Here is a 27569-nt window from a genome sequence, read left to right on the forward strand (position 1 = left end):
CAATTCATTCGCGGGATCCGCCTACTTTGACGCATGCGTGTGTTAACCGCGCCTTCATTTCCGTAAACTAGCATGAACAGGAGCAACGAGGGTTACTGTGAAGCATCCATACAGCAGTTATCATAAGGTACGTGTTTGAATTTCTGCTGTTTGTTATTTGTCCATAATATTTTATTTCCCCCCCAGTAAAAAAACAACACCCAGCTACACTACAAGGCTGGCTAAGGCTGATGCTGTGAGGCGTCACGCTAAAACAAAGTAGGAGAAAAAGTGTCAAAACGTTGTTGAACAGTCATTAATGTATGCCACGTTGTTAGAAAGTATGTGTAAGCTAAAGCTAATGTTGCTTACACTTACTGCATTGTGTTATATTTCCGCTACCAGGCGTTTAACATGGCTCTGTAAGCCACTACGTAGGTTAGCTCATATGCTACAGTGCTAACATTGTTATTGGGGCAAATTCCTGTGAGATTAGGTTTCAACTAGTAGGACAGTCCTCCATCTTTTTTGTTTTAGGTCGGGGGACCACGAGCTTCAAGCATTTCTAGTAATAACTCAGACTGTACCTGGGGTTGCCTGCATATACATTGGGCATCACCTCATGATTTTTAGGTGTCTTACATGCCCGCTCTCTGCGTAATGGCCTTACTATGATGGAAGACTAGTTCACCACACCCGGTCACTGGATGTTGGGGAAACTGCAGTTTGGTGCTCAGTATATTCCCAAGTTGTGTAAAAAATGAAGCCTTGAGAGGAGACTGCACGAGGAAGTCTGGGCGTATCTGGGCTGGTTCTGTTAGATAACGCTGTCAATTGTATGTGTGGGTGTGGTGTTTAAAACCTTATTGAGCAAACAAAAGGGCAAACTCAGCCAGGGGTGGCGACAGAGACAGTACAATATTGTCAAAAAGTCAGCTCATTCATTTATATTTTGCAGGTAACCAGACTTTTTATTTTTAGAGTTGTCTTGAGCAGTAGTTTTCCAGATTTTTCTTTGGATTATTTTTTTCACTCATATTCAGTCTAGTTCTTGTACCTGACCACAGTGATATTTGAGAAGTGAAATGAAGTTTATTGGATTTACAGAAAGTGTGCAATAATTGTTTAAACAAAATCAGGCATAAATTTGGGCACCACAAAAAAAGAAATGAAATCAATATTTAGTAGATCCACCTTTTGCAGAAATTACAGCCTCTAAACGCTTCCTGTAGGTGAGAATCTTGATTGTGGTTGAAGGTATTTTGGACCATTCCTCTTTACAAAACATCTCTAGTTCATTCAGGTTTGATGGCTTCACAGCATGGACAGCTCTCTTTAACTCACACCACAGATTTTCAATAATATTCAGGTCTGGGGACTGAGATGGGCACTCCAGAACGTTGTACTTGTTCCTCTGCATGAATGCCTAAGTGGATTTTAAGCAGTGTTTCGGGTCGTTGTCTTGTTGAAAGATCCAGCCCCGGCGCAGCTTTAGCTTTGTCACTGATTCCTGGACATTGGTCTCCAGAATCTGCTGATACTGAGTGGAATCCATGTGTCCCTCAACTTTGACAAGATTCCCAGTCCCTGCACTGGCCACACAGCCCCGCAGAATGATGGAACCACCAAAAATTTGAGACAACTTAAGTAGTGGAATAAGAAGTGGCAAGCCTAAAAAAAAATATCTCTAGCGGATGAAGAATATTTGAAAATCGTGTCCTGGAAAACATCTGATTGGCAACGGCTTTATTTTTCAGTATGACAATGATCCCAAACACACTGCCAGTGCAGTAAAAATATACCTGGATAGAAAACCACAAAGTGAAACACTATCAGTCTGCCAGTTTTGCCTTCCCAGAGCCCGAACCACATTGAGACAGCGTGGGATTATCTTAACAGAGAACAGAACAAAAGGCAGCTGACATTCAGTGAGATTGCAGGTTATGGTGTGATAGATTTTTTTTAAGAGCTTTTTTTCCCACATAATATCTAAATAGTTTGAACATTTTATTGCAGAGAGGTGGAGCCAAGCTTCATTAAATTGAACTAGATTTTCTCTTGCATGGTCAGTTGTGTTGTAGTTTCACTGTAATATAGACAGAAGCTTCTGCTTGTTGATTTGCATTCACTGAAGTAAATTCAAATCATCGGCAGAAATGTATTTACATCTCTTTAGCATGTACTGTAAAATTGGCTTTGGTGATTGATGTGAATGTTTTTACAGAGCTGAACAAAATGTCAGATCCAGACTCTGATTCTGATAATGGTGTCTTGGGCAGAACCAGACCACCTTTGGTGAGTTAAAAATCTTTTAATAAAATGATTTACTTATTTTATTTTTCTTTCCTTTATGTCACTGATTAACATTTTCCCCCTTTTGGTCACTCAGAAAATGGAAGATATGGTCATCACCTTTCGTCCATCAGGTAAAAAGCTGCCCAAACAGTTATAAGGAATTAACCCTATAATACTAATGTTGAGTGATTAATTTTTTTCACCCACATGATTTTCATTGTTTTTTTCTTTTTGTGACAATGTACATGAGGAAATAAGAGTAATTTTTTGTCGTGTATTGTTGTAATCTAATATACTTTTATGGGAAGTGTGTTTTATCAAGTAAATGATACGTGACGTTAGTGGTAATGCAAGAACTGCAAATTGGTGTTCTAGAATTAACCTTACATACTGGGTTATCATAATAATCTGATAATAACTGTGTTCTTTAATGTCATATACCAGCGGTCCCCAACCTTTTTTGCGCCATGGACCGGTTTATGCCCGACAATATTTTCACGGACCGGCCTTTAAGGTGCCGCGGATAAATACAACAAAATAAAACGAGCACCGGTACCAAAAAAAAGAAGATTTATTCATAACACACGTGAAAAGACCCAGAAAAACAGAGTTAATGATAAAAACGATAATAAAAATAACGCTGAAAACCAATAAAAACCCTGAAAACCATACATTTCACACCTGAGCCTCAACTCTCGCGGCCTGGTACCGGTCCGAGGCCCGGGGGTTGGGGACCGCTGTCATATACAATCAGAAATTTATTACATTTAATGTTGAGCAACCCTTTTAAATGACACCTTATGCAATAACTCAAATGTATAATATCATTGCTAATGAATAAAGTTCATGTTTTTACTTGCGTAAGTAAAAACATGCACTTACATTTTTAGACTCACTTGCATATTGCACTAATCTTAGAGCAAGGGTCACATCTTTGGTCTGCAGCTGCACATAGCCTCTTTGGTGTTAAAACGGTGCTGTTTACTAAAGAGAAACTGTTAGTTTTGTCACTGAAAAGAATGAACACAGGTGATTTTACACTGACCCTTATATGCATTTGTAGGAATCTTCCTTTGATAAATTACTGTAGAATAAAGCAAATTCATCCCACCTGACCACCTCAGTTTTTCATAGAAAGATTTGGAGGCATATAGAAACAATGTTTTCTCAGATAGAGGAGTGATGTGATATACCCTGAAATGATATACCCTGATGCAGCTGTTACAGTTTGCACCAGTTTATTTATCTAGGATAAGATAGGAGATGCTATCAGGACAGTTGTCTAACTGATGCAGGTGGATGACTCAAACTGAGGGCAAGATGCCTCAACTTTGCATCATGTAGCGCCCCATTGAGTCCTCGCCCTGCATGTTTAAAACACTGCTGGTGTCGTAGTCTTCAATTCTGTTTAGATGGTAGAAAACAGGTTGAGCCTGTACCAAAATGATGGGAAAATTGGAGAGTACACAAAAGAAGAGAAACAGCTCTTGATCGGAAGCATACCACATTGTCTATCAAACATTATGGACACAATGTTATGCTATGACCACGTATGACTGCCAGTGGAAATGAGTCACTAGTGTGTGCGATGATGTGACTACTGATATAAGTAGCAGTACAGGGCTGTACTTTTAGGTCAGATTCAGAGAAATGCTGTAAAATTTATTAGAAGTGCTTCACAGTGCAAATGGCTAATGACCGAGAACATAGTGCAAAAGCAACCCAAGAGTCTCTCAAGGAAAATAAATTGGATATTCTATACTGGCCAAGTCAGTCACCTGATCTCAGCTCAACAGAGGAGCTTTTCAGTTTTTGAAGCCACAGAGAGCCAGAAAACAATCTTCTTCAGGCAGTCACAGACTGCAAAGGAATTTTACAGAAGTATTGAAAACAACACATTCAAAAGTTTGTTCAAGTAATGTTGAGCCTGTGATAATCAGGTCCTGTATATAAAAAATGAATGCAATACTTTTGTCACATCTTGATTGCTTGATCCACAGCGATGGTGCTCAGAGGCAAAATGACAAAAAGTTTTTGTCCAAAGATTTGTGGATCTGACTGTATAAAGCAGTGTCTCCAGTACAAATGTAACAATGAAATGATAGAGGAAGCTTTAATAATATATTAGGTTCAGTCACTGTAGTCCAATGTTGTGACCTAGACAATTACTGTAGATATATTTTGTTACATGTACTTTTCTGAGTTCTTTTTTTTCTCACTTCTTTTGTAGAGTGAGTTTTAGTGAAGATGCTATTAAAAAACTACAGTGAAGCGATATGTTTTCTCATATTGCACAATATGTTTCATAAGAGAAGGGGGTCATTTTATGAAAAGTGCAAACTTGTGAAATGTGGATTATTTGGTTACAAACTCTTATATATGCATTAGTTGTGACTGGATTTAACAGTCAAGTAATTGTTTTTGAGTTTATTTGTTCAAAAACAGTGATAATCACTAAAAACATTTTTTAATGTTTTATTTTCCTCTTTTAAAACGAACAGATGGAATAATCATCCTATAATGTGCCATCTTCTGTTTGCCGTCACTCAACACCTTGCATCGTTTTCTCCATGTGTTTTTTTTTCCAGAGGACATTTTTAATCGATGGTCTGATATCCCTGTTGACAAAAAAAGAGAAGCAGTGCAGAGGATGAAAATTTGTTCCTTCTGGCTTCCCATTCTGCTGCAGCGTGATGAGTGCGATACTGTTCGCTGGGCTATTGAAATAGGTCTAATCAGCGCAAAGTAAGCACAGTTATAATTACCTGTAGTTAATACCTCTTCATCATCAGTGTTTAAACTGTTAATAGAATGTGTAATGGTCTCTTTTCAGTGAAAACAACGATATAAATCTAAAGCACATAAGAAGAATAGAAATAGTAGAAACGATCTTCAGGGCCTTGGAGAGAGGAGTTGTAAGTTAAATATGTCAGTCAGACACACAGAGATAAGATAAGTCTGTAAGTCTCATTTTCTTTATAACAGGTGCTTGTTTGTTCTCTCTCCCAGGTAAAGAGGAATGAGTCAAAACATATTGTTCTACTTAGCAACAGGCTTAACTTGGTAAGTTTGGGAAAAATTATTGTAATTATTGATTTTGGAAGTTTGTTGGGTGGTTTTAAAAATATATAAATGAAAGAGCTCTAAAAAGTAACCAGTTTTTCATTTGATTTCTGACACGTGAATGTCAATTCACCAAAAATGTATTTTTGGTAGCAGGGTCTCACCTGTGTGCATGTGCAGTGTGTTTTCTGTTATTTTTGTTATTTTGTTCAAAATGGGTACAAATGTAATGTAGCTGTACAAACAGTGCTCATGTGTGATGGTGTGTTGACTTTGTTTAAAACCAGCGCAGTGCGGACATCTTGGATGATGCGTTTCGCTGGTTGCTGCGAACAGGAGAACCTGATATACAAAAGCAAATGACTGAGCTCAACTCTGGGCACATCTGCTTCACAGCTCTCCACTTCATCTTCACAGAGTGTAAGACACAGTATCTGCTTTTGAGTGCTCAGCTCTAGTAATTCCTGTGGGTATCTTTATGTGTTGAGTCTGTGATATTCATAGTTTTTTTTCCCCTTTTCTAAACAGTGAACTGGTTTGTTGATAATTTTCTTTGACTTCGGTGGTGGTGTTTTAAAAGCTGAGACTTGTCTTTTGTTCAGATGCCAGACTTATTCAGGATCTGGGAGGCAGCCAAGATAGGAGGATGAGGGAGCTGATGGCTCCACCGTCGGACTTTAATGTTGAGGTAAGAGCCACCACACTGTTTCTCATAGTCTTTTTTCTTTTTTTTTCCCCCACTGGTGCCTGCTCAGCTCAACTGGACTCGCTTTTTAGGGTTTTCCATTAAGTGGTAGTACTTGGTACCAAATACTTTTTTAAGTACCTTCTTGCGCCGAAGTTCCAAGGAAGATGGCTCAATCTGGAAATGTAATGTCAACAGTCTGCAAGCCACTGACTGGGCAATCAATAACGTCACTAAATGAGTCATGAGAGCTTTTGAAACCTGGCCACGAGAGACATGGCTGCACAAAAACCAACACCTTGGACCCAGAGTGTGACAAAAAGCCAGAAACTGAGCAGTATTTATACCATCGATTCGACATCCTCCATTGCTACTTGTATCTCATACAGATGACGTCATGAGATTTTCGGCTGCGTTGCTATAATGACCAAGAACGAACGTCCAAGAACTCAAACTGAACCGCTGAAAATAGTTTATTTTGATGCACAGGCTGTTTTTTTGCAAATTTGCACTATAATATTTATTTTAGTTTTTCCTGCAGTATATAAAAATTGGTGTATTTCAAAAATAAAACTATGAAGACACTCAAAATAAATTTCCTGTGGTGGGAAACTAGTTTGTGCAACTTTTTTGTATTTACAGTTTTGAGGGATAAGCCTCTTAAATTTCTCTAACTAGAAATATATGTTAAAAAAACAAAAACTATTTTCAATTTTTTTGTAGTTTATTGCACTTTTTTGCAATTTATGTAATTACTATGCACTTAATGCATACATATTATTAAAATTTAGGCTGTAATGGTTGTATTGATGTACAGGAGCTTGAAATGCTCCCAAAAATGGCACTACAACATGTAAAAATATAATATAAGCTCTGGCGGACTTGGTTCTATGGTAGGTCTTAAAGGGTTAACAAGGTTTCTAACTTCATCTTTATGGTGTTTTGAAAAGTATCAGAGGGCTTCACAGTTTGAATAAAAGCTACACATTAAAGATAAGTATCCATGTTCGAACATGGACATAAAGGCACATAATTATTCCAAGTTTATAAATGTAAACACAATGAATGTTGATCATATTGTGGCATACAAGTAAAACATCAAATAATTTAGATTGGGGACAAAAATCAAAAAGCTTAAAAATAAGCTGACACTAAATTAAAGGTCATCTGAAACTGAAACTTGGTTAACATAGAAATGGATATCCATTACCTCTGACTGGGATTTAAACTTTTGTCAAGCTAACAGTCAGCTAACAGAAATAAAGCCTGGTTATGTCGAACTTATTTCATACAGGACACCAATGTGCTGCATGCATGCCCTCACGTGACCTTGCTCAGCCACAAATCCTGCTTCATAGTAGAGCCAGCAGGCAGTCTACTTGCTGTAACATGCTTGAAAACAACCTCAGACGCTCAATAACTTTAAAGTGCTTCCTCAAAAGATTTAATGCTGTTTTTTTCCCTTCCTGTGTTTGAATGCATTTCTCTACCGCCAGTGGAAATAAATATTTTCCTCCCCCAGAAAAGTGAAGAGATGAAGAAGAAAGGAAACGAGCACTTTGAGAAACAGCACTATGAAGAAGCGGTGAAGTATTATTCTAAAGCCATCGAATATTAGTAAGTAATACTTCTCTGACATTAAATTTTATTGCCATGCCTTTACCTTATGACAACTGTGATACACTGCAGCACCATCATAGTGAGATGTATAAGGTGTCGGTCACATATGTCAAGAGACTGTTCAGTAACCACCGGCTTCTAGGGAAAAATGTATATTCGTCATGACTGGTTGGTGAATGGTTGCTGGCTGTTGACACAAATTTTTACCTTGTGACCTCCAGCAGCCACTGTCCAACCAGTTTGGGAATGCACCCCCCCCCCCCCCCCGGCAACCACTGGTTGCCAGGGTGTTGTTGGCCGGCCATTAAGCCCATGTGACTGTGGCTGTACATTTCTTAATACAGCCTAAATATGCTGCTTGTCACTGAGTGTATTTAATCCATGGAAATATGTCAAAAAACATGTTCTACATATCTGTCCACTAAAAAGTAAAGTTGTGCCTTTTGTAGTTAAAATGAATTTATTTCTCTTCCCAGCCCTGACAATCACAAACTTTATGGAAACCGAGCCCTATCCTTTATCAGGTGTAAGAAATATCTGTAAGTACCACTCATTCTGGAGCACTTGACACCGTTCTGTTTGATAAAAAGCAGAAAAAGCAATGCTTAATAAATTAATTATACCACCACCCAATGTAAGGTTGTAAATTTTAACTCACAGCTGCCCTAAATTAACAGCATTGGGAATTTCTATATTTTTGTAGTAGTTAATCAACAAGGGTGCGCAGTTTCATTAGTCAAAATCTTATTATTAATGCTAAAACAGAATTTTTGTTAATCGTTTTTTTTTTTTAATTTTCTGTTTTACAAAAAAGCTGAGAGGATATTAAAACACACCTTTTTCTTAATTGTTCACTTACATCCCTGAACAGAAAAATAATTTTAGTGGTTGAATGTTTTGCTTGATTAATTTCTGACTTCTCAGAGATATCCAGCACTCCGGCTTAAATTTGGGTATAAAAATATGAATTTGGTTCATTTCTAATATATTTTGTGCTCTTATTTTTATGGTGAGTGGCCTAATAGGTTTGTTAAGCACTGTATGTTTCCTGTTGTCTTTGTGTACTTTCTAGCCTACCAGGCACCCTATTCTTTTAAATTCTCTGAACCATATTAGTGGCTATCATAGATATAAACACATAAATATCTGGTTTAGATCAGGGCTCTGTCATGCTATCTCCCATAGCAGCGATATAGTTTTAAGTGATATCAAACTGTAATTTTAGGATAGAATGATTTAGCAATGCCTTGAGTGTTTCACCACTTGAGGCAGAACCAGGCTGTGATGGCAGGTGAGGAGGAGATGCTAGCAGCTGATGATGTAAGACCAAAGTAAACAAATGACTGGGTTGAGCATTGCTGGAGCATTGGCTGGTGTCATCGTTCCACATGACAGGAAACGGTTTATGCAACCACAACATCCTAGGTAGACAATATTCATCAGTTTCAATTCTCTTATGTGACCCTACTGTGTGTCTTCAGAGGAGTTACAAGGTAAAGTTAATTTAATTGTTGTTGTTAAGGTAGTAAATGCTTTAAATTAAAATGTCCCATGGAAACACGACCTAGGTTACTTCGGTGTTTATATTTGAGTTGTGCTCAAAGTCACTACCATTGTTTCTTGTACGCAATTTGAATTAGGGTGTGTCATCAGAGACGTTAGCTCACTGAAAAAGGATGGAAATGCCTTTCAGTGCTTCTTCATTAATAAATATTGTTTCCTTCTGTGTGCAGTAATGGATCAAAATGTTGTTCAGGGTTTTTTTTCTCTCTATGTTGTCATAAATATAATTACAATTTTTTTTCAATATCATCTTATGATTGCGAGGCTCTATCGCCAACCCCTAGTGTCTGTCTATGGAATAAAATAGTGAATTTAACACCAAATATGTCAACACAGTGCTGTTAACCTATTGATTTAATTAATCTTGATCTAAAGTCAATATTTAACTGAAACTGGCCTTTTTAAAAAGCTGTTAGGCTGACAAATGTTTTAATACCAACTTTCTTTGTGTAGGAAGTCACTTTTGTCTTCAACCAAGACAGAAGTGACCTAAACCGAAGAATAAGTGGACTTTCTATTTATTCTCAGCGAATAAAAAAACAGACATGTACTAAAAGCTTTGCCATTCATCTAATTCAAATACACATGAGGACATTATTACCCTTATCTGATATTGCAAAAAGTATTGGAAGCACTTACGCATAACAACCACACACAGAAACACATTCATCAGATTTTTTAAAAACAAGTTGTATGTAAAACCAGCGTTGCTGGAGCTTTAACCTCTCCACATTTGATCCTCTTCTCTGTGTACCTGGATAAGTTGAAGTTGTGTCCGAAACTTACTGAAAACAACTTGTCATAAATGCTTTCACTTTGCACCTGTGATTGTTATAAAACTACGCCACACCCATTTTGAGGTGTGTTTTACTGCAGATTGTTTTTGTGAAGCAGAGCAAGTCACAAGCTCGTGGATCTCTCGATCCAAACTTTTTATTTTTACTTTTCAGAAAAGCGGTCGGTGATGGAAAACGTGCCACTCTGATTAAACCTGTATGGGCAAAGGTATTTGTCTTAATTATAATCTTTGTTTGTAATGTTCTCAGTTCATATTTGGTAAAATACATTTCTGCTCCACTGTTGCTTTCATTTCTGCTGAGTTTCTGTTATTAGAGTAGACTGAAGTCTGTGTCACAACAGATTTTCATTACTTTTCTTTGGATTAGTTTTGTTTTTGCAAGTTGCACCGTGACCAGATGCCTTTAGTAGCCATCAACAAGTGCATAGCATAATTCTGGCTGGGTATTTGACCACCTCTGTTGGTAGAGTTCATTTAGATTGGTTGGTTTCCTGGCACAGTACCGGCTTTTAAGAATAGTCCAAACATTTTCAATGGCGATAAGGTTGAGGCTTTGGGAAGGCCATTCCCAGAAGCTTAATGTTAGCCTGCTTTATCCATTCCAAAACATTGTCCTGCTGGAACACCCAGCTGTGTCCAAGTTTCAAACATCTAGCTGCTAATTTGAGGTGAAGTGGAAGATTTTGGAAGTAGTCATCCATCTTCATTATTCCATCCACTTTGTGCAATGTACCAGCAAAACTGCCACCCACCATGCTTGTAACTTTGTGTTTGGCTTTAGTGTACAGTACCTTATCTGAACAGCAAATGGAAATAAACATAAAAAGTGTTTGCTTAGCTGGTTCACACTGAGCATTATTATGTGAACTGTGTGAGCAAACAGCTGCTGTGGTGAAGAAATCATCTTTCTTGTTTTTGTACAGGGTCACTACCGTTACTGCGAGGCCTTGTTCTCCTTGGGACACTATGAAATGGCAATCAAAGCAAATAAGTTGGCCCAGATGGTCTGTAAAGATGACCACGAGGGAGTCAAAGATCTGGAAACGCAGTTCTGCAAATACGCAACGACGTTTCCAATGGCTCATCCAGGCCCACCTCGAGGATATGTCTCAGGTAAACTTAAAAACCCTGTCTTCTTACAGTGGCTAATGGTAAAGGGTTATTTCTTTTTTTGTTTTGTTTTTGAATGTTTCCACTTTTTACCTTCCAATTAAGATCCTGTTATTGGTTTTAGTGAAAAAATAATCTGTCATATCCCTCCAAATTCAAACTGATATTTCTGTTCTCTGATTTCAGCTGGACCACTAGAGCAAGGTCAAAGGTATGTATGTGCTTTGTGCATTTGGTAATAACCGCGAGTAAAATTCTTATTTCATGCAGTTTTATTTTTTCTTCACAGCTTAAGACTTGGCCTCGTGACACCATCTCATAAGAGTCATCCAGCGGCCAGCACGTCCCCAAAGGTTTGTAATGGATCATTTGAGATTGTGAGTAGAGCAGAATAATAAATTAGTTAGTTTTTGTCGAAATATTAATTGAATGAAATCTTTAATAGAGTGGTTTAATTGATAAATGATTAAGAGTAATTCTGATAATCCACTTTTCAATCAAAAATGCTGAACAAAACCTTAATTCAGGTTCTTTTTTTGTATTTTGTAATCATAAACTTTAGTTTTAGGTCTGTTTGTCTAAGATAAAAGGGGAAATGTCAAAATATTAATATTCTAATACAGAAGAGCTTATATGTGAAAGAAAAATGAAAGTGGCAAGAAAGAAAATGAGTAACAGTATTTAATGTTTGGTTTTTTTTTTTCTTTCAATTAAGTTTTTGTTTTGAGTGTTTACATTTAATTTGACTTTGATTTCAGTTTTTGTTTCAGTTTCTTATTTCAGTGTTCTGTTTCTTTCTTTTAATTCTACAATTGATTATTAATTTCTTTTATGCATATTTGTAAATGGATATGTATTGATTACTATGGTCTCATGATCTTCAGCTATAGATGTTCTTTTGGTATCTATTTAAAATTTAATTGTGGTGGTTTTAAAAGAACATTCAGATGATGAAAATTTGCGGCTTTAGTTTTGTCACATTTTAAAAATATGACTCATGTTTTGTTGCTTAATTTTTAGAGTTGATATTTTATTTGTGTGTTAACAGGTAGTAAACATGGACAAGCAGACAAGTGAGTGTGTTTTCATCTGTTTGGTTTTTATCTTTCATCATATAGTTGCACTTTCCAGTATGGAAAACTAACCCTTTGAGGCTCTGAGGCTTATTTTGAAGTTTATTGCTAAATTGCCACATGACATGAATATGTATGATGACCATGAAGTGACACAAATTTAGGCTTATTTGCAGTTGATGACATGAATAGAATCAAATTTGAGTTGCTGTGAATTCAGATATTTGTTTATTTATTTTTTAAATGTTCAAATCAGTGAAACCCATCAGCTGTGATTCTGAAATAGACTGTTGATTAACTCCTGACAGCACTCACAATCAGAAATTGAGGCCTTTTTTGATGGTGTTCGAGGGCAGCTGGCTCAACTTGGCTTTAAAAAAAATGGAGAAAAGTGAAGAAAGTTACAGGACCGTTTGGTCACTTTTATAAATGTTTTGATATCTGGAATATAGTTATATCTCTTCTTGTTGCTGTTACTCAGCTGCTCAAACATAACTGCATTCACGTGAGTAAATCAAGGTGAAACTTTGCTTCCTCTTAGGAGGATCAGAAATCAGAGTAGGCTTTACTTGAGTAACAATTGAATATATTTCTTATTTAACATAAACTGGGCCTTGCTGCAGCCACTCGGTCCATATTCTGGCTGAAACAAACTTGTTGACTCCCTTTCTGTCCCTGTCGGTTTAAAGCAGAGACACTGAGCTCTGGGACTCGCAGAGATTACCTGTATATACACTGATGGCCTTAGTTAGAATTTTGTGTATGTTTAATATGAACTTTGTAAGAGTTTGTGCGTGTAAGATAGGAAATTTGGAAAAAGCAGAAAAGGTCCAATTTAAAGTCTGATATTCTCTCCCAAGGAAAAACTGTAAGGACTCCACAGAAGAACAGCAACAGTAAAGACCTTAAACCACCTAAAAGGTTGGTGAAAACACTGCTATTAATAACCCATAAAAACTGTCTCACTTTTCTACCACAACATTTGGCTCCATTGGACAGTACTGTCAAGCACAGAAAAACAACTTCAGCAGGGGAAATGTTTAATTTAAAACTTTTGTGTTCTGAAGCGAGCCGCTTTCAAAGAGTGAAAAGGGAGAGTCCAACGCCACAGCAAAGAAGAAATCAAAAAACAAAACTAGTTATCCTGGAAAACAGGTAAGTTTCTCACATTTATGACTGCTTCAAAGTCATCAGCAGTACCGTTACATAAAGTGGCCGTCCTCTGTTCAGAGCCAGGTGGTGGTTGACGCTAAAGCTGACAGATTGAAAGAGTTCAGATCTCTGGTGGAAGATGCTCACACTGCAATGGCTGACCTCCGTACCCGCAATGCAGAGCAGGCCTTCAGCAGGGCGCTGACCTTCCTGGAAACTGTTACAACCAAGGTAATATTAGTTCTTAATGTGGCTAAACTAAAGTATGCTAAAGGCTAAAGTATGAATCTCAATGAACTCCAAATACAAAAAAATGTGTCAATAGTTTTAGTTTTTCTGCAGATTTGCAGTGTTGTGTACAAATGTTTGTTTTTTCCACATTTCTCACACTACACTGATCCTTTCTAGAGATGATGACATAACACTGAAACGAAACTTAACTGGATTATTTGTCTTTATTTACATAGCACTCTTCATACGCACATACAGACCAAAGTCTGTCAAAGTGCTTATTTTATTTTTTTATTTAAAATTGGGATTAAAAATGAAAAGTTTCTATTTGAAATTAGGTCGAGGTTCTTAGATCTTGCCCCAGTGAGTTGTTCACTGTGGTTAATTGCTGATTTAGAGCAGGGAGCCTATTCTGGCGAGTCACTTCCTTCCTCTTCTACCATGCTTCCTCTCACTTTTCATTATAAACTATTTAAGAAGAAGAAAAACCCAATAGGAACCTGTGAGATTATTCAACTAAGTTTCTGCTCCCCTAAGCTGTACAAACAGTTACTTTTGAAGCACTAAGTAAAGGTTTTAATGTTAATCCTTTTAGATGATTTACAGTTTCAACAGAATGATTAATGTCCTTTCTTCTTCTTCTTCTTCTCAGGAACTTGGACTTTCAACAATAGATGAGCTGTTGTTACTGTTTGGCCATGCGTCAGCCCTGATACAGATCGGCCGGCCGGAGGTAAGTTTTAAGCAAAGTGGTCAAATTTTATTTTTTGGCAGAAGCACCATTCTGCACCAGGGACTACAGCTAAGTCACCGTACATTCTTGTTGCAAAAAGAAGTTCTGATTGATAGATAAAGCAGTTAAGGCAGGAAATTCAGTAGCAAAGTGGAACAAGGTGGACTTTGTTGCATTCGCTTTATATGTGGTTGTCGTTCATATGTAGGAACTGACAGGAGCAGAAAAACTGCTGGAGAAGATCAAATCGTACGACGAGAGGACTTTTCAGTGTCTAGTTTACTACGCCTTTGGCAAGCTGTATCTCAGGGAGAACAGGTACACAACTAACATCAGTTAACAGCAGTTTTGTCACTGATTCTGACTTTTGCATTTTCAAACTGTACAATGTGTGGATTCTTCTGCTTCTGGCAGGTTTGCAGTAGCTCTGGAGCAGTTTTTAGATTCCCTGCAGATGGTCAAGAATCAAATAACACCTGGTAAACTCACCTGGCCTTTAACAAAAGAGATTGTCAAAGAAACACAGCCAGACTGTTTCAAGGTGAGTCTCAGGTGCTTTATATTTTAACAAATGTGTGATGTGAATCAAGCATTGCTCATGTTTTCTTTCGTTTTAGGAAATTCTGGAAGATGCTATAGAGTTGTGCAAGTTTCCTCCCCTTCCTGATGCCATTTGTCGCCTTGACAAATGTCTTTGCCCAGTGAAAGCTGAAATCTACTTTACTGACCCAGATTTTAAAGTAAACAGCATCCAGTCAATTTTTCACAGTTTAAAAAAAGAAAGAAAGATAGAAAAGATAGAAACCATAATGGTTTTTTTTCTACTTTATGAAGGGCTTCATTCGGATATGCTGCTGTGAGGACTGCACAGTTGAATATCACGTCACATGTTGGAAGACCCTGAAAGCGTCAGCCTTCTCAGAAAAGAGTGAAAAGGTGAATTTAGACCTTGTTACATCATCCTTCTGTGTATTCTGTTGCTTTCTTGTTATCACGAAGCTACAATTTCCAGCTGTGAACAGACCTACTTGTTTTTGTGTTGCAGGATTTGCTGCAAGAAGCTTGTTTGACTCCAGACTGCATCGGTCAGATCTGTAGTATAACAATCTTTTGTCCGACGGGCGTGGTGAAGTGTAAGGTGAGAGGCGAAAGCTCTTTGAGGGGTGGCATAGAAACTCTGGTCATGAGTCACAGAGTTGTTGTTGACTTGAGTTCTTTTGTCTTTTCAGTTTGAAGCTGCAGTCCTCAAACCGCAGACTTTGAAGAAGCCAAAGGTGAATCAGAATTGTACAAGGTGAGGCTGAAGTTACAGAGTTCATTCTGGATGTTTGTGAACTTAAGAAAAAATTAACAACTATGTAGCTACTAGCTAATAATTACCAGCTAGATGTTCTGGTTATTTCGCACTCTTGCTTATACTTTAGTATCAGCAGCTGTTTTGGCTGTAGCAGGGACCCGGTAACTCCCTCTTGAATTTATAAAGTGACAGTGTGTCCGTCTCACACCTACAAGCAGCTGACTCATCTGCATGCCTGTGTGTACAGGCATTTCACTTAAAGCCAAGCTCAAATATTTCCCTGACCAGTAAGGGCTTTTAAACACCCAAATTGCAATGACTGCCAAAGACCGGTCTCTGATTTAATCTGACATTCTTAAAATTTGCGTCACAGTATCTGCAGAGCTCTTCTATTTCAAACGGCTCAGCTACAAAGTGTGATTCAGTGTAGGAGTTACAAGTTAGGTGTGTCTACTAAAAATCTTGGACAGGTTTGAGTCTCAGTGATCACTGGCCGTCGCCAGTATTTTTATTATTTTGTGTTTAACACTTGGCCTGATGTTCACACGCACAATGAAATTCCAGTGAATGCATTAGGGACTACTCAGAGTTGATTCTCTCTCCTAGAATACTTCAACTGCAGACCGGAGAACCTGGGGATCGAACCATGACCTTAGTTTTATGATTCACATTCACGTGCAGCTGCTTTCTGAAAATCTGTACTACTTCTTGCTGTTTTTCAGTCTGAAGAAGTTAAAATCAAAGGAGGAGCACAAGCTAAGGAGGAAGCAGCATAAAGTGTCTTTTCAGGATAAGGAGGATAAGCAGATTCTGCAACAGCAGCAAGACTCGGCAGCTCCAAGTCAGCAGAAAGGTGCCTCCTCTAGCTTTGGTAAAATTTTGTTAAAAAGGTTTCCTTTAGTTAGAATTTAACATTTTGACTTTTCTCAACCCAAACACTTGTTGATTCACCTTTTGTCTGTTTCCCTTGTTTCAGTCTGGTTAGTGTACAGAGATCGAGTTCTTCTGCAGATCAACCAGAACGTGGAGCTTCTGAGGGGGGAGAATGGCCTCCATATTTCTGTTCTCTTCACCAGTCTGAAACCCTGGTTGGAGCTGGACTTTGCTAGGGGGAACCAGCTAGCTGGAAGGATGCTGAACTGGCAGCAGGAGCAGCTAGAGACTTTAGGACAAGTTGCTGAGCTGCTGCTGGAGAGGAAGAACCGGGTTTGGGCTCGTGTATTTATCCAGGAGCTCAGTAGCTGTGTGAACATAAATCCCAAACTCAGCAATTGGGCGCACCGGCTCAATGATGGAGGTTGGTGTTTATCCACTTAATCTGATACTCTGAAATACGTGTCAGAAGAGTTTCTGTAGCATTAAAAGTGGCTTTTTTAGGTATTCATACTGTTAAATGGATTATTTTTTCTTCTGCAGGTCTGAATGCTGCCCAGAACTTCATTGAACGCTACGCAGGACGCTTGGAGCAACTGGACTTGTCTCTTCTGCTAAAATTTGGACCTTTGCAGGATATGATTATAGAGAAGTTGGGCACGAGCCCGGAGTTATTTTCAAGCATTGGCTTAACTGTGACTGAATACCTTAAACAGGCCCCGCCACATGACATGAGACTCTTTATCTGGACTATGGACGAGCATAGGGATGAGTATGTCTCCTGCCACACTATTCTGGATGAATATTTTGATATGTTGGGTGAGTATTTTGAGCTCGACTAACTTTTGATTGGGAGAGCCTTCATTTTACTTCATGATTTTATTTTGTTTGTTTTTCAGATGGGCATTGTTCGGTCTTAAAAAAGTCAGATGAAAGTCAAAATGTAAGGTTTTTGGAAATCTAAATATATCTGGCTGCAGGTCTATAAACTCAAAGGATTAGTTTGACGTTTTCAGAAATACACTGGTGGTGGGGAAAGCACTAAAACGATATTTTAGGGCGTTTTGAACAAGCACTTGGTGAGAGTGGGAAGGAAAAACTCCTTTTTAGCAGGAAGAAAACTCTGGCAGTACCAGGCTCAGGGAGGGGCAAACATTTGCCATGACCGGTTGGAGTTGAGGGGAGGGTAAATGGGACAAAAGACCTGTTTATCCTCTGCCTAAAACAGTACATTTGAGCTCCTCCCCTTTGAACCAGATTTATTCTGATTGGCTACCCCTCCCAAACTGAAGGTTTAAACAGCAGATGGGACTCCCGTGCTTATAGCGTGTGTGAGAGTGTGAGAGACCGGCTGTTGTTATTATTCGGCTTTGTATAAATAAAATTGAATTGGGAGCAAATTTGTAGTAGTACTATTAAGTATTTACCTGGTCATAGGTAAATGCTGCATTTAAAGAGGTAAATACAGCACTTTATTGGAAGTCTTGGCTGAAACCTTCAACTTGGTTTGTCCACACAAGTAATTTCCTCAAATGTCAAACTATTCCTTTTAAAGTGAATTGATTTTTCTCAATAACAAAACATGGAGTAGACAACACTAAACTGGAGTTTTAGTTTGATGCTCATCACACTTGTTCTTCCTTCAGAATTCTCCTATCAAAGCTAAGAGTCGAGGTCGGAAAAAGAAACAGAAAGAGCCAAAGGTCAGAGGTTGCAATATTAGTTGTTGCGTGTAAGAGGAATTCATTTATGCGGCGTCACACTAAAATGTTTCTTCCTTGTTTTCCTCTCAGGGTGTTATTGTTTTGTCTGGGATGAGAAGTGTTAATCCAAGGGATGAGTGGGACCAAGAGTTTTTTGAAGATGATTCTTTGTAAGTTCCTTTGTCTTCATGGACATGCAGACTATGTTTTAGCTGAAACTTGTTGGTAACAATCAAGCTTTCTGTCTACAGATCATTCCTTGACACGCTCGATTCGTTCACTGTGCCGAGCCACCTTCGAGACCAAGTGGCGGAATTCGAGGATCAGTATGACAGCAGGAGACACAGAAGTCACTATAAACATATTTTGGACAACAACCCTGACTCAACAAAAGAGAGTTTGTATGAGTAAGTGCAAACACATTAAAGAGGTTACGCTTACGCGTTCTTATGTGAGCATATGTAAGTGCGAGTAATATTTGGACTGTCTGTCCCCCTGCAGCTACTTTGCTCAGATCTTGGACGAACATGGTCCCCTGGTAGCTGAAGACCCTCTGCTGGTGGGTGAACTTGAAAATTTCCCTTCTGAGGCTAAGCGAAAGATCGAAGCAGCTGGGGGCTTCGAGCCATTTCTCCTGGACTCCCTTCGCTTCATAAAGATCGGGAGGTGTATTGGCCTGGCGAAGCATGCCGTGTCCCTGCAGCAGGCTGGACGTGGAGCCAGCCTGGACGATCTGGACGAAATAGCTGATCCGGACAATAACTCTGAATCTCCTGTTTTGTATACAGGCGATGAAACTAGTTTCACAAGCTATATGCATGACTATTCATCTGCACAGACTGAAGGCTATACAGTGCTCCCAAATCCTTATGCATCTGGTTTTCAGCCCCTATACCAGCCAGTGATTGGGTCCTACTTTGCTTGGAGTAACGGTGATGATCAGGAGCCAGACAATAACTTTTCACCCAATGGCTACGAGGATCTGTATCTTGATCCCTCTGAGTTTAACCGTGGAGTTTGGGAAACTAATGCAACTTTAGGGACATCGGTGACAACCAATGACATCTTTTTGAGCCATGCAAGCCATGCAGCAGTGCAGGTCAACACCAACACATTTGTTTCTTTTAATTAACTAAGTGGAATATGTACATAAATGCACACTGCTATGTGTCTGTCTGAAATGCTGTGTTTGCTGTGGCCTCAGACATGCCAGGAAGCCATGAGGAGTGTAGCGGTGAATACGGAGCTTCATGAGGGCTTTGAGAAATCCCAGGTCAGTCACAGTTTTTCCCATAAAAGGAAAGCCTCCAGCAATGTGATTCATAGCAAGTATTTTGTTAGTGGAGTTTTATTTACTAAAGCTTAAAATATTCAGTAACACTTTATAATATGGCCTGCGACTAAGAGCGTAAATCCCCTGTAATTAAATGTAATTTTGAGGTATACTTATAAATAATAATATACAAATATTTAAAGGTAAGTACACTAGAAAACAAGACAGTTGTTACAGAAAACAAAGAAATAATTATACTCTGAGTAAATTTAATTAATAATAATAATAATAGTAGTAGTAGTAGTAGTAGTAGTAGTAGTAGTCTTATCTACTGCACAAATTATAAGTGCTTAACATCTGTTCCAGTCTCGCACTGAGAGAGACTATAAGTCACTGTACTTGCATGGATTCAATGTAAAATATGAAGATTTACTAGTGTTACTTCAGTATTTACAGTAAGTTGTCGTTTACTGTTCATATTTTCTCCAGGGTGACATCAACAAGCAGGAGAAGAGCAACAGGTCGCTGGAGCAGCAGATCAAGAAAATGACAAATGACAAAGTAAATGTAGGCGAGAGAGAAGACGTCGTTTTACTACAGGAGGAAGTGCAGAAGATCACAGCCAATATTCAAGTAATTTCAATACATTTGGCATTTATAAATGTCATTAGCTGAAACTTAACATGTCTGTATTTTAATTAATATTTTCTCTCTCATCAAGGTAACCAATAAGGAGCTGACGCTGTTCCAGCAGAAGCTAGAGGAGGAGGTGAAGAAGGACCAGAAGGAAAAGAAAGCCAATCAGGAAGCACTGAGGTCCCTAAAGCAGGAGATAGAAGAGCTGTTGGGGCAACAAGGGAGGTAAGACTTTAAATCTTATCTTAAATCATTGTGTCTGTGTCGTGGCTGCTCTTACATTAATCTCTAAATTTCCTCAATTTTGTGGTCTTTTTATTTTTATTTGTAGACTTGCCCAAAGCATCCAGGAGAAGAAAACCAGCTATGAAGCCAAGCTGAATGATTTCTTGGAGCTGAGGTAAGACAGGACAATGAAACGTGAAGTGAAAGTTTCTTTTTCTTTCTTCTTTTTTTTAAGATTCTCTCTCTCACCTTTTTTTTCCCTCCAGTAATCAGTTAGCAGCTGAAAAGATGAGTCTGGAGGATGAGATCGAACGATGTAAAGTCTTGATTAGCTCGGCCACCAGGAGGTCTCACACAGCTCTGGTATTGCCTAGACTTTGATACATCTTATTTCTGACTACATACAGTGGGGCAAAAAAGTATTTAGTCAGCCACCGATTGTGCAAGTTCCCCCACTTAAAATGATGACAGAGGTCAGTAATTTGCACCAGAGGTACACTTCAACTGTGAGAGACAGAATGTGAAAAAAAAATCCATGAATTCACATGGTAGGATTTGTAAAGAATTTATTCGTAAATCAGGGTGGAAAATAAGTATTTGGTCAATAACAAAAATACAACTCAATACTTTGTAACATAACCTTTGTTGGCAATAACAGAGGTCAAACGTTTACTATAGGTCTTTACCAGGTTTGCACACACAGTAGCTGGTATTTTGGCCCATTCCTCCATGCAGATCTTCTCAAGAGCAGTGATGTTTTGGGGCTGTCGCCGAGCAACACGGACTTTCAACTCCCGCCACAGATTTTCTATGGGGTTGAGGTCTGGAGACTGGCTAGGCCACTCCAGGACTTTCAAATGCTTCTTACGGAGCCACTCCTTTGTTGCCCGGGCGGTGTGTTTTGGATCATTGTCATGTTGGAAGACCCAGCCTCGTTTCATCTTCAAAGTTCTCACTGATGGAAGGAGGTTTTGGCTCAAAATCTCACGATACTTGGCCCCATTCATTCTGTCCTTAACACGGATCAGTCGTCCTGTCCCCTTGGCAGAAAAACAGCCCCATAGCATGATGTTTCCACCCCCATGCTTCACAGTAGGTATGGTGTTCTTGGGATGCAACTCAGTATTCTTCTTCCTCCAAACACGACGAGTTGAGTTTATACCAAAAAGTTCTACTTTGGTTTCATCTGACCACATGACATTCTCCCAATCCTCTGCTGTATCATCCATGTGCTCTCTGGCAAACTTCAGACGGGCCTGGACATGCACTGGCTTCAGCAGCGGAACACGTCTGGCACTGCGGGATTTGATTCCCTGCCGTTGTAGTGTGTTACTGATGGTGACCTTTGTTACTGTTGTCCCAGCTCTCTGCAGGTCATTCACCAGGTCCCCCCGTGTGGTTCTGGGATCTTTGCTCACCGTTCTCATGATCATTTTGACCCCACGGGATGAGATCTTGCGTGGAGCCCCAGATCGAGGGAGATTATCAGTGGTCTTGTATGTCTTCCATTTTCTGATGATTGCTCCCACAGTTGATTTTTTCACACCAAGCTGCTTGCCTATTGTAGATTCACTCTTCCCAGTCTGGTGCAGGTCTACAATTCTTTTCCTGGTGTCCTTCGAAAGCTCTTTGGTCTTGGCCATGGCGGAGTTTGGAGTCTGACTGGTTGAGGCTGTGGACAGGTGTCTTTTATACAGATGATGAGGTCAAACAGGTGCCATTCATACAGGTAACGAGTGGGGGACAGAAAAGCTTCTTACAGAAGACGTTACAGGTCTGTGAGAGCCAGGGATTTTCCTTGTTTGAGGTGACCAAATACTTATTTTCCACCCTGATTTACGAATAAATTCTTTACAAATCCTACCATGTGAATTCATGGATTTTTTTTTCACATTCTGTCTCTCACAGTTGAAGTGTACCTCTGGTGCAAATTACTGACCTCTGTCATCATTTTAAGTGGGGGAACTTGCACAATCGGTGGCTGACTAAATACTTTTTTGCCCCACTGTATGTTGATGTTTTTCAAGTCCCTCACAACTCTCTTTTAGCAACAAGAAATGTTTATTTTAATGTATTATTTATTGCTGGTAGAGGTTTTTTTGGGGGCACGTTGTTGACTCAAAAACTGACTTGAAATAATGACGACCCATCCTCCGCTTGTGTTACTTCACCAGCTGTCGCTAATGGAGAGCAGTCGGGATCAGAGCTTGCACGGCCTCTACAAAGAGCTGGCAGACGCCAAGGCTTTGCTGAACAAACTGGATGAAGCATTACACAGGTAAGAGCAGGAAAGAGTACAGGTCAGCCAAGTCATTTAAGAAATGGAACTAATGTCTCACAACAGCCTGAGTTGGCTTCAAAACGTTGAAGTGCTTTTGCTGTTTTTAAAGTACCAAAAGTAATCTGTAGCAAGACACTGAGTAAACTCTGCTCAGTCAAACAATGCATGTAATTAAGTAAAGTAACAAAAAGGACTATACTATATTGTGTTTAAAGATCCAGTGTTTGCAAAAATAAATTAAGTCTGCAGCACTCTTTTATTTTTTTCATGCACCAGATGAAAATTTCTTTATGAAGCTTTTAGCTGCAGTGATGTGAGTTAAAAAGGATGGGAATTTGTTCCTGTTCAAACTAAATGGATTTTCTTTAAAGCACTGGAGTGAGGTAGGGCTATGTCTGGTGCCATAAGACCAGACTGCATGCCGGCCTGGTATGCACTCCTACACCGTCATTTTACTGAGCCAGTGGAGAGCGGTTGGCTCTGCCTCAGTGAGCTGAATCTAATTAAGGTCTTGGTGCTTTGGGAATGTGAATATTCCCAGTGGCCGGTGTTGATGTTGGAATGGACCGGATATATAGCTCAGATGTTTTCAGGCTTATGTGTGATATCTGACTTCTTTGCAGATTCCCAAATCAAGACCTGGAAGCAGCGAGAAACAGCTGCAGAGACCAGATCAAAGAAGTGGAAAAGAGAATCTCCACTGCTGAGGTACAAGAACCCTTCAGATCAGACGTATGTTTGTGGCGTAGGTGTAAGATCGGGCAGCTTCATAAGCAGCAGGACTCGACAAAGAACTGCGATACTAAACTCAGGCCTCATACAGTCATTTAGAAAAATGTCTCCATCAAATGTTTAGCTGTCATTGCTTGAGAGGTCTTCAGTCCTGCCCATCACCTCTATGGGTGGACGGAATTTAACGCAGCAGCTTATATTTTACCTGTGTGGAGCGATCACCGTACCATAATGACATCCCACACCTTATGACACTCCAGAACAGCCTGATAAAATAAAACCACGCACAGTCAGTCTGCCTTTAAAATATACATAATCTGATATCACCGTCTGCATGTTTATGAGAGGCTCTGCATGGATGTTGTGACATTTTGTCTCTACGCGGTCCACAGCGGCAGTACCAGGATCAGATGGATCAGGTGAACACCGGCAGGCGAGTCACTGAGATGCATCCAGTCAACAGCCATCCTGAACCTGCAGCTGCTCCAGTAAAACCAGTACAAAAAGTTAGTTTACTCACAGCACTCAGCTTTCTCTCTAGGATATATATATTTTTTTTTAAAAATCACACACTTAGCTGAGCTTTATTTATATCAATAACTTGGGCTGATCACATGAGCAGCTTTGCAGCTGTATGTGTATTTTGTTGATTTATTCTTCATTTATTATAAATTCTCTTTAGCTTTTGTGCATCAAATAGAAGTCAAAAATTGTTTGCTTCCTTTGCACTGAATGGGACAGCATTTATTTACTTCATATTTATTACACATTCAGCTAACAGTCAGATGGTGAACTGGATAAAGGGCCGAACGTCCTGATCAGGATCTCTCTGTTAGCTCACTTGTAACATTACATTTCTAACTCTTCCTGCAGCTTTCTGCAGCAGCCAAAGAGTTTACTCTTCAGTCTTCAGCTCAGGCCTCACGCGGCACTCCTCCACCCATCCACCACTCTGCAACCCCTGCGGCTGAGGCACCGGCCCCGCCCTCTCAGCACAAACATCCAATCAGGACATCGGAGCCAGGACAGCAGCCCAACACAGTGTTCGGCAAAGCCATGGAGACGTTGTCCACCATGTTCCCTGACTATACAAGGTAACACTGGAGCAGCTGTTTAAAAAGAAAAGTGTCATCCTCCTGCTGCAGACTCACATTTAGACCATGGTGTTCAAACCCACTTAATAAAATGTATTAACTGTGTTTGTGTGCTCAGGTCGGAGTTGATGAAGTTTGTTCAGGAGCTGCGTTCATCCAGCGGTGGAAGTTTTAGCAGCATGACTTTACAGGATGTAGTCGGAGGTGTGACCCAACTGATCCTGGACCATCAGGTAGACACATTCTTAAAGTGGTTTTAAGGGTTTGCGGTGAGGTTCCTGGTGAAACAGAGTTGGTTGAAGCTCAAATGGGGAGATGATGCAAATACTGGGTTCAGACTACACCATATCTGTCCAATTATGGACTGATTTGAGTGTTGTCTAAACCAATGGTATATTTGGACCATCATGGTGCCCTGATAGAAAGACTAGCATCTCAAAATTGTTGGACTGTTCTGACCAATGTGAGTAAGGATAACAGCTTCTGGCAAATGAAGGAACACAACACAAGAAGGGAGAGCTGAATAATAGTATAATTCAGTCATTATGGTTACATAATCGAGTGTGATGCATCAGGAATGAGAATTACCACCTCCAGCTCTGAGGTCATGGTTCTCAGCAAGAAGAGGGTGGCCTGTTCACTCTTTTTACTACTAACCAGTAAGAAGCATATTGCAGTCTACTTTATCACACAGGTCCCGTCTCAGGTGACTGATACCAGGATTTGCGGAGGCTTGCAGAAAGTATTTTCTTGACTATTTGACTTCATTTCTTCCTCTCAGGAGAGGTTTAACTCGACCAGATCCAGCGTTCTGGGTCGTGGGAGTCCAGCTCAGTGTGTTACCCCTCCGTTGATAAACCCAGCACCGGTGTGGCAGCCAATCGGACAACAGAGAGTCAGAAGTTCCAACGCTGTGAGTCCAAAAATCATCATTTAGTACTGGTGTTCAAGTTTGACTCAAAGCTGCACATTTTCATCATTTCACTGTTAGTGTTGTTTTCCTGCTGTCGACTTGCAGTGCTGTTGTAAGCCTTGATCAGAGTTGCAACTCATTTCTAGTGACCAGTAAATCTTCGAATTTACTTTTAAAAAAATCGATTCCTTTGCGCAAACATCAAACAAAAGGAGTGCATTTATTGAGAACTAGTTTCATTTGCAAATTAATACAGCCTGGTATGTGCAGCATTGATAGGGTTGGGTGAGTGCCGTTTAGCAGGGCCTGACTGTGCGTGTCGATTGCAGCTTAACATGGAGGATCCCTGCATCATCTGTCATGATGAAATGAGCCCGGATGACACCTGCGTGCTGGAGTGCAGACACAGCTTCCATAATGAGGTGAGCAGCGATACCAGAGACTCAGTAAACTGTTGGGTCTAAGGCAGGGGTGGGCAACTCCAGGCCTCGAGGGCCGGTGTCCCTGCAGGTTTTAGATGTGTCCTTGAACCAACACAGCTGATTTAAATGGCTAAATTAGCTCCTGCAGTTCTCCAGAGGCCTGGCAACGAACTAATCATGTGATTCAGGTGTGTTGACCCAAGGTGAGATCTAAAACCTGCACTCGGTGCCTGGAATTGCCCACCCCTGGTCTAAGGTGTGGAATAAGCAAGGTGCAAAATATGGCAGCAGATAAATAGTTGAGTTTTGCTTGGAGAGACTTGTAGCACAGTATCTGTGTGGCAGCCACAACAGGAGCTATTTTCCTTAGTGTTTAGAAAAAGGTAGGGTACCTCAGTGCTTCCTTTATTGCTTCCTTTAGCAGAGGACACACTGCTGGCTACAGGACGTCAAACCCAAAGGTTAACTATGAGCATAATGCATCTTCTTATCAAGTTATTTCCTTGTGTTAAAAGCTTATTTACATATAAAAACCTAAAAAGTGAATTTTAAGGTCTGTCATGAGTTAGTCGGCATTAGTTACATCCTTTGCAGTACTGCCAACTTTGGGGTTATCATTAATTAAGCTTGAATAGAGGCAGGGTTACAAGCTGGATAAGCAACATGTCAGTTTTCTTTATAGTCTGTTTATTCTTGTTTATTTAAAATCCAGACGTTGGTTATTAACTAATATTTTCTCTCATGTGGCCTATGAAAGTTGTTGTAGTCCATCTTCGAGACATACTCAACAACTTCTGAAGTATTGAGGAGTCTTGTGTCTTGAGTGGAGAAGCACTGTGCTTCTTTTCCTAGCCCTGGGGAATTTTCCTCCACATCATTTTCCACTGAGGTCAAGGAAAAGAAGGCAACTAGAGGATGGTGTAACCATGTTCTGCACAGGCGCTGGGATATTAACCCACAAAGAAAGAGGGCTGCTGCTAAATCATGATTTTCACTTCATCTATTGATTGTAATATTGTGGCTGCACAGTGTAATACGAGCTAAGCTTGGTTTTGTTTTTATAAAAAGGCCTAGGAAATAGAAGAAAGCGTTAACACCACACACTGGATTTTTAGTGAAAAGCACCCAGATGTGGCGTCTGGTCTAGTTTCAGGCTTTAAAGCGCTGTTTTCTGTGTTCAGTGCATCAGATCGTGGCTGAAGGAGCAGAGCACCTGTCCAACCTGCAGGACTCATGCCCTGCTGCCAGAAGATTTCCCCATGCTGACTGGCCGGAGACGCCCAGCTCCATGAAGTCTTAACCTCGCTTCCTCTCACTGCTCATGTGTACGCTTTTATCTTTTTTGCTTTTCTTATTGCATTAAAATCTAAAAAGGCTTTTGAGTTTTTCTTTTTTAAATGAAAGGTTTCATGTAATTGAAAGAAATAACGGTTCCGTGTTTTTTGCTTGGGATTATTTTATGGTGGCTAAATTTGCCATAAAACAAGAAGGGTTATTTTAGATTTTGTGGACAGCTGCTGAGACTCCTGCAGCTGGTGAATGAGGAAGTCCCGGTAAATCCACAATGTGCCGCTTTCAGACTTGATTAAACAAGTCTTCATCTGTGAGCTTCAGAGCAGCTACCAGGGTGAATGTTTGGGAGTTTTCTTTTTTAAAATCTTCATGCTAAGCTGTGCTAACCAAATGCTGGTTATGTCTTTCTTATGTAACTTCTGGAAATAAAATAAGAGGAAAGTGTTGGTTTGGACTCGGATGCTCTGACATCAGAGCTGAAACACTAGCTGTACTGGAAAAAAATATTAAAGTTATAAAACCCA

At 39.7% G+C, this 27569-nt stretch overlaps 1 protein-coding gene across 2 annotated transcripts; it reads left to right on the forward strand.

Moving 5' to 3' along the window:
* Nucleotides 1–41: 41 nt before the first annotated feature.
* ttc3 (tetratricopeptide repeat domain 3) lies at nucleotides 42–27569 on the forward strand. 2 transcript variants are annotated; one of them, XM_006785058.2, is made up of 46 exons: nucleotides 42–127; nucleotides 2204–2274; nucleotides 2369–2405; nucleotides 4863–5019; nucleotides 5108–5189; nucleotides 5284–5337; nucleotides 5625–5757; nucleotides 5940–6025; nucleotides 7545–7639; nucleotides 8119–8181; nucleotides 10156–10210; nucleotides 10928–11117; nucleotides 11301–11325; nucleotides 11404–11467; nucleotides 12163–12187; nucleotides 13048–13108; nucleotides 13255–13342; nucleotides 13418–13570; nucleotides 14223–14303; nucleotides 14512–14621; nucleotides 14718–14844; nucleotides 14921–15043; nucleotides 15138–15239; nucleotides 15349–15441; nucleotides 15533–15597; nucleotides 16323–16471; nucleotides 16577–16897; nucleotides 17017–17292; nucleotides 17373–17416; nucleotides 18120–18176; nucleotides 18267–18346; nucleotides 18428–18583; nucleotides 18678–19275; nucleotides 19381–19449; nucleotides 19939–20082; nucleotides 20171–20310; nucleotides 20417–20485; nucleotides 20577–20673; nucleotides 22485–22588; nucleotides 23215–23299; nucleotides 23716–23829; nucleotides 24197–24417; nucleotides 24536–24650; nucleotides 25199–25330; nucleotides 25660–25752; nucleotides 26934–27569. In XM_006785058.2, exons 2-46 carry the CDS (start codon nucleotides 2215–2217, stop codon nucleotides 27042–27044), a joined length of 5304 nt encoding a protein of 1767 aa, XP_006785121.2. In that variant the 5' UTR covers nucleotides 42–127; nucleotides 2204–2214; the 3' UTR covers nucleotides 27045–27569. The 2 variants fall into 2 exon arrangements, with proteins under 2 accessions (XP_006785121.2, XP_006785122.2); XM_006785059.2 differs by having other exon boundaries at nucleotides 16323–16453.

This window comes from Neolamprologus brichardi, chromosome 10 (genome assembly GCF_056152115.1).
Source record: "Neolamprologus brichardi isolate AB-2024 chromosome 10, ASM5615211v1, whole genome shotgun sequence".
In the NCBI taxonomy this organism is placed as follows: domain Eukaryota; kingdom Metazoa; phylum Chordata; class Actinopteri; order Cichliformes; family Cichlidae; genus Neolamprologus; species Neolamprologus brichardi.

Bases quoted from the DNA above. Each gene is read 5' to 3' on its own strand.
- ttc3 (XM_006785058.2), top strand. From the start codon at position 2,215: ATGTCAGATCCAGACTCTGATTCTGATAATGGTGTCTTGGGCAGAACC. The intron at 11,468-12,162 runs GTTTGTAATGGA...GTGTGTTAACAG, and splicing joins CGGCCAGCACGTCCCCAAAG to GTAGTAAACATGGACAAGCA. The intron at 20,674-22,484 runs GTATTGCCTAGA...TTACTTCACCAG, and splicing joins GGAGGTCTCACACAGCTCTG to CTGTCGCTAATGGAGAGCAG.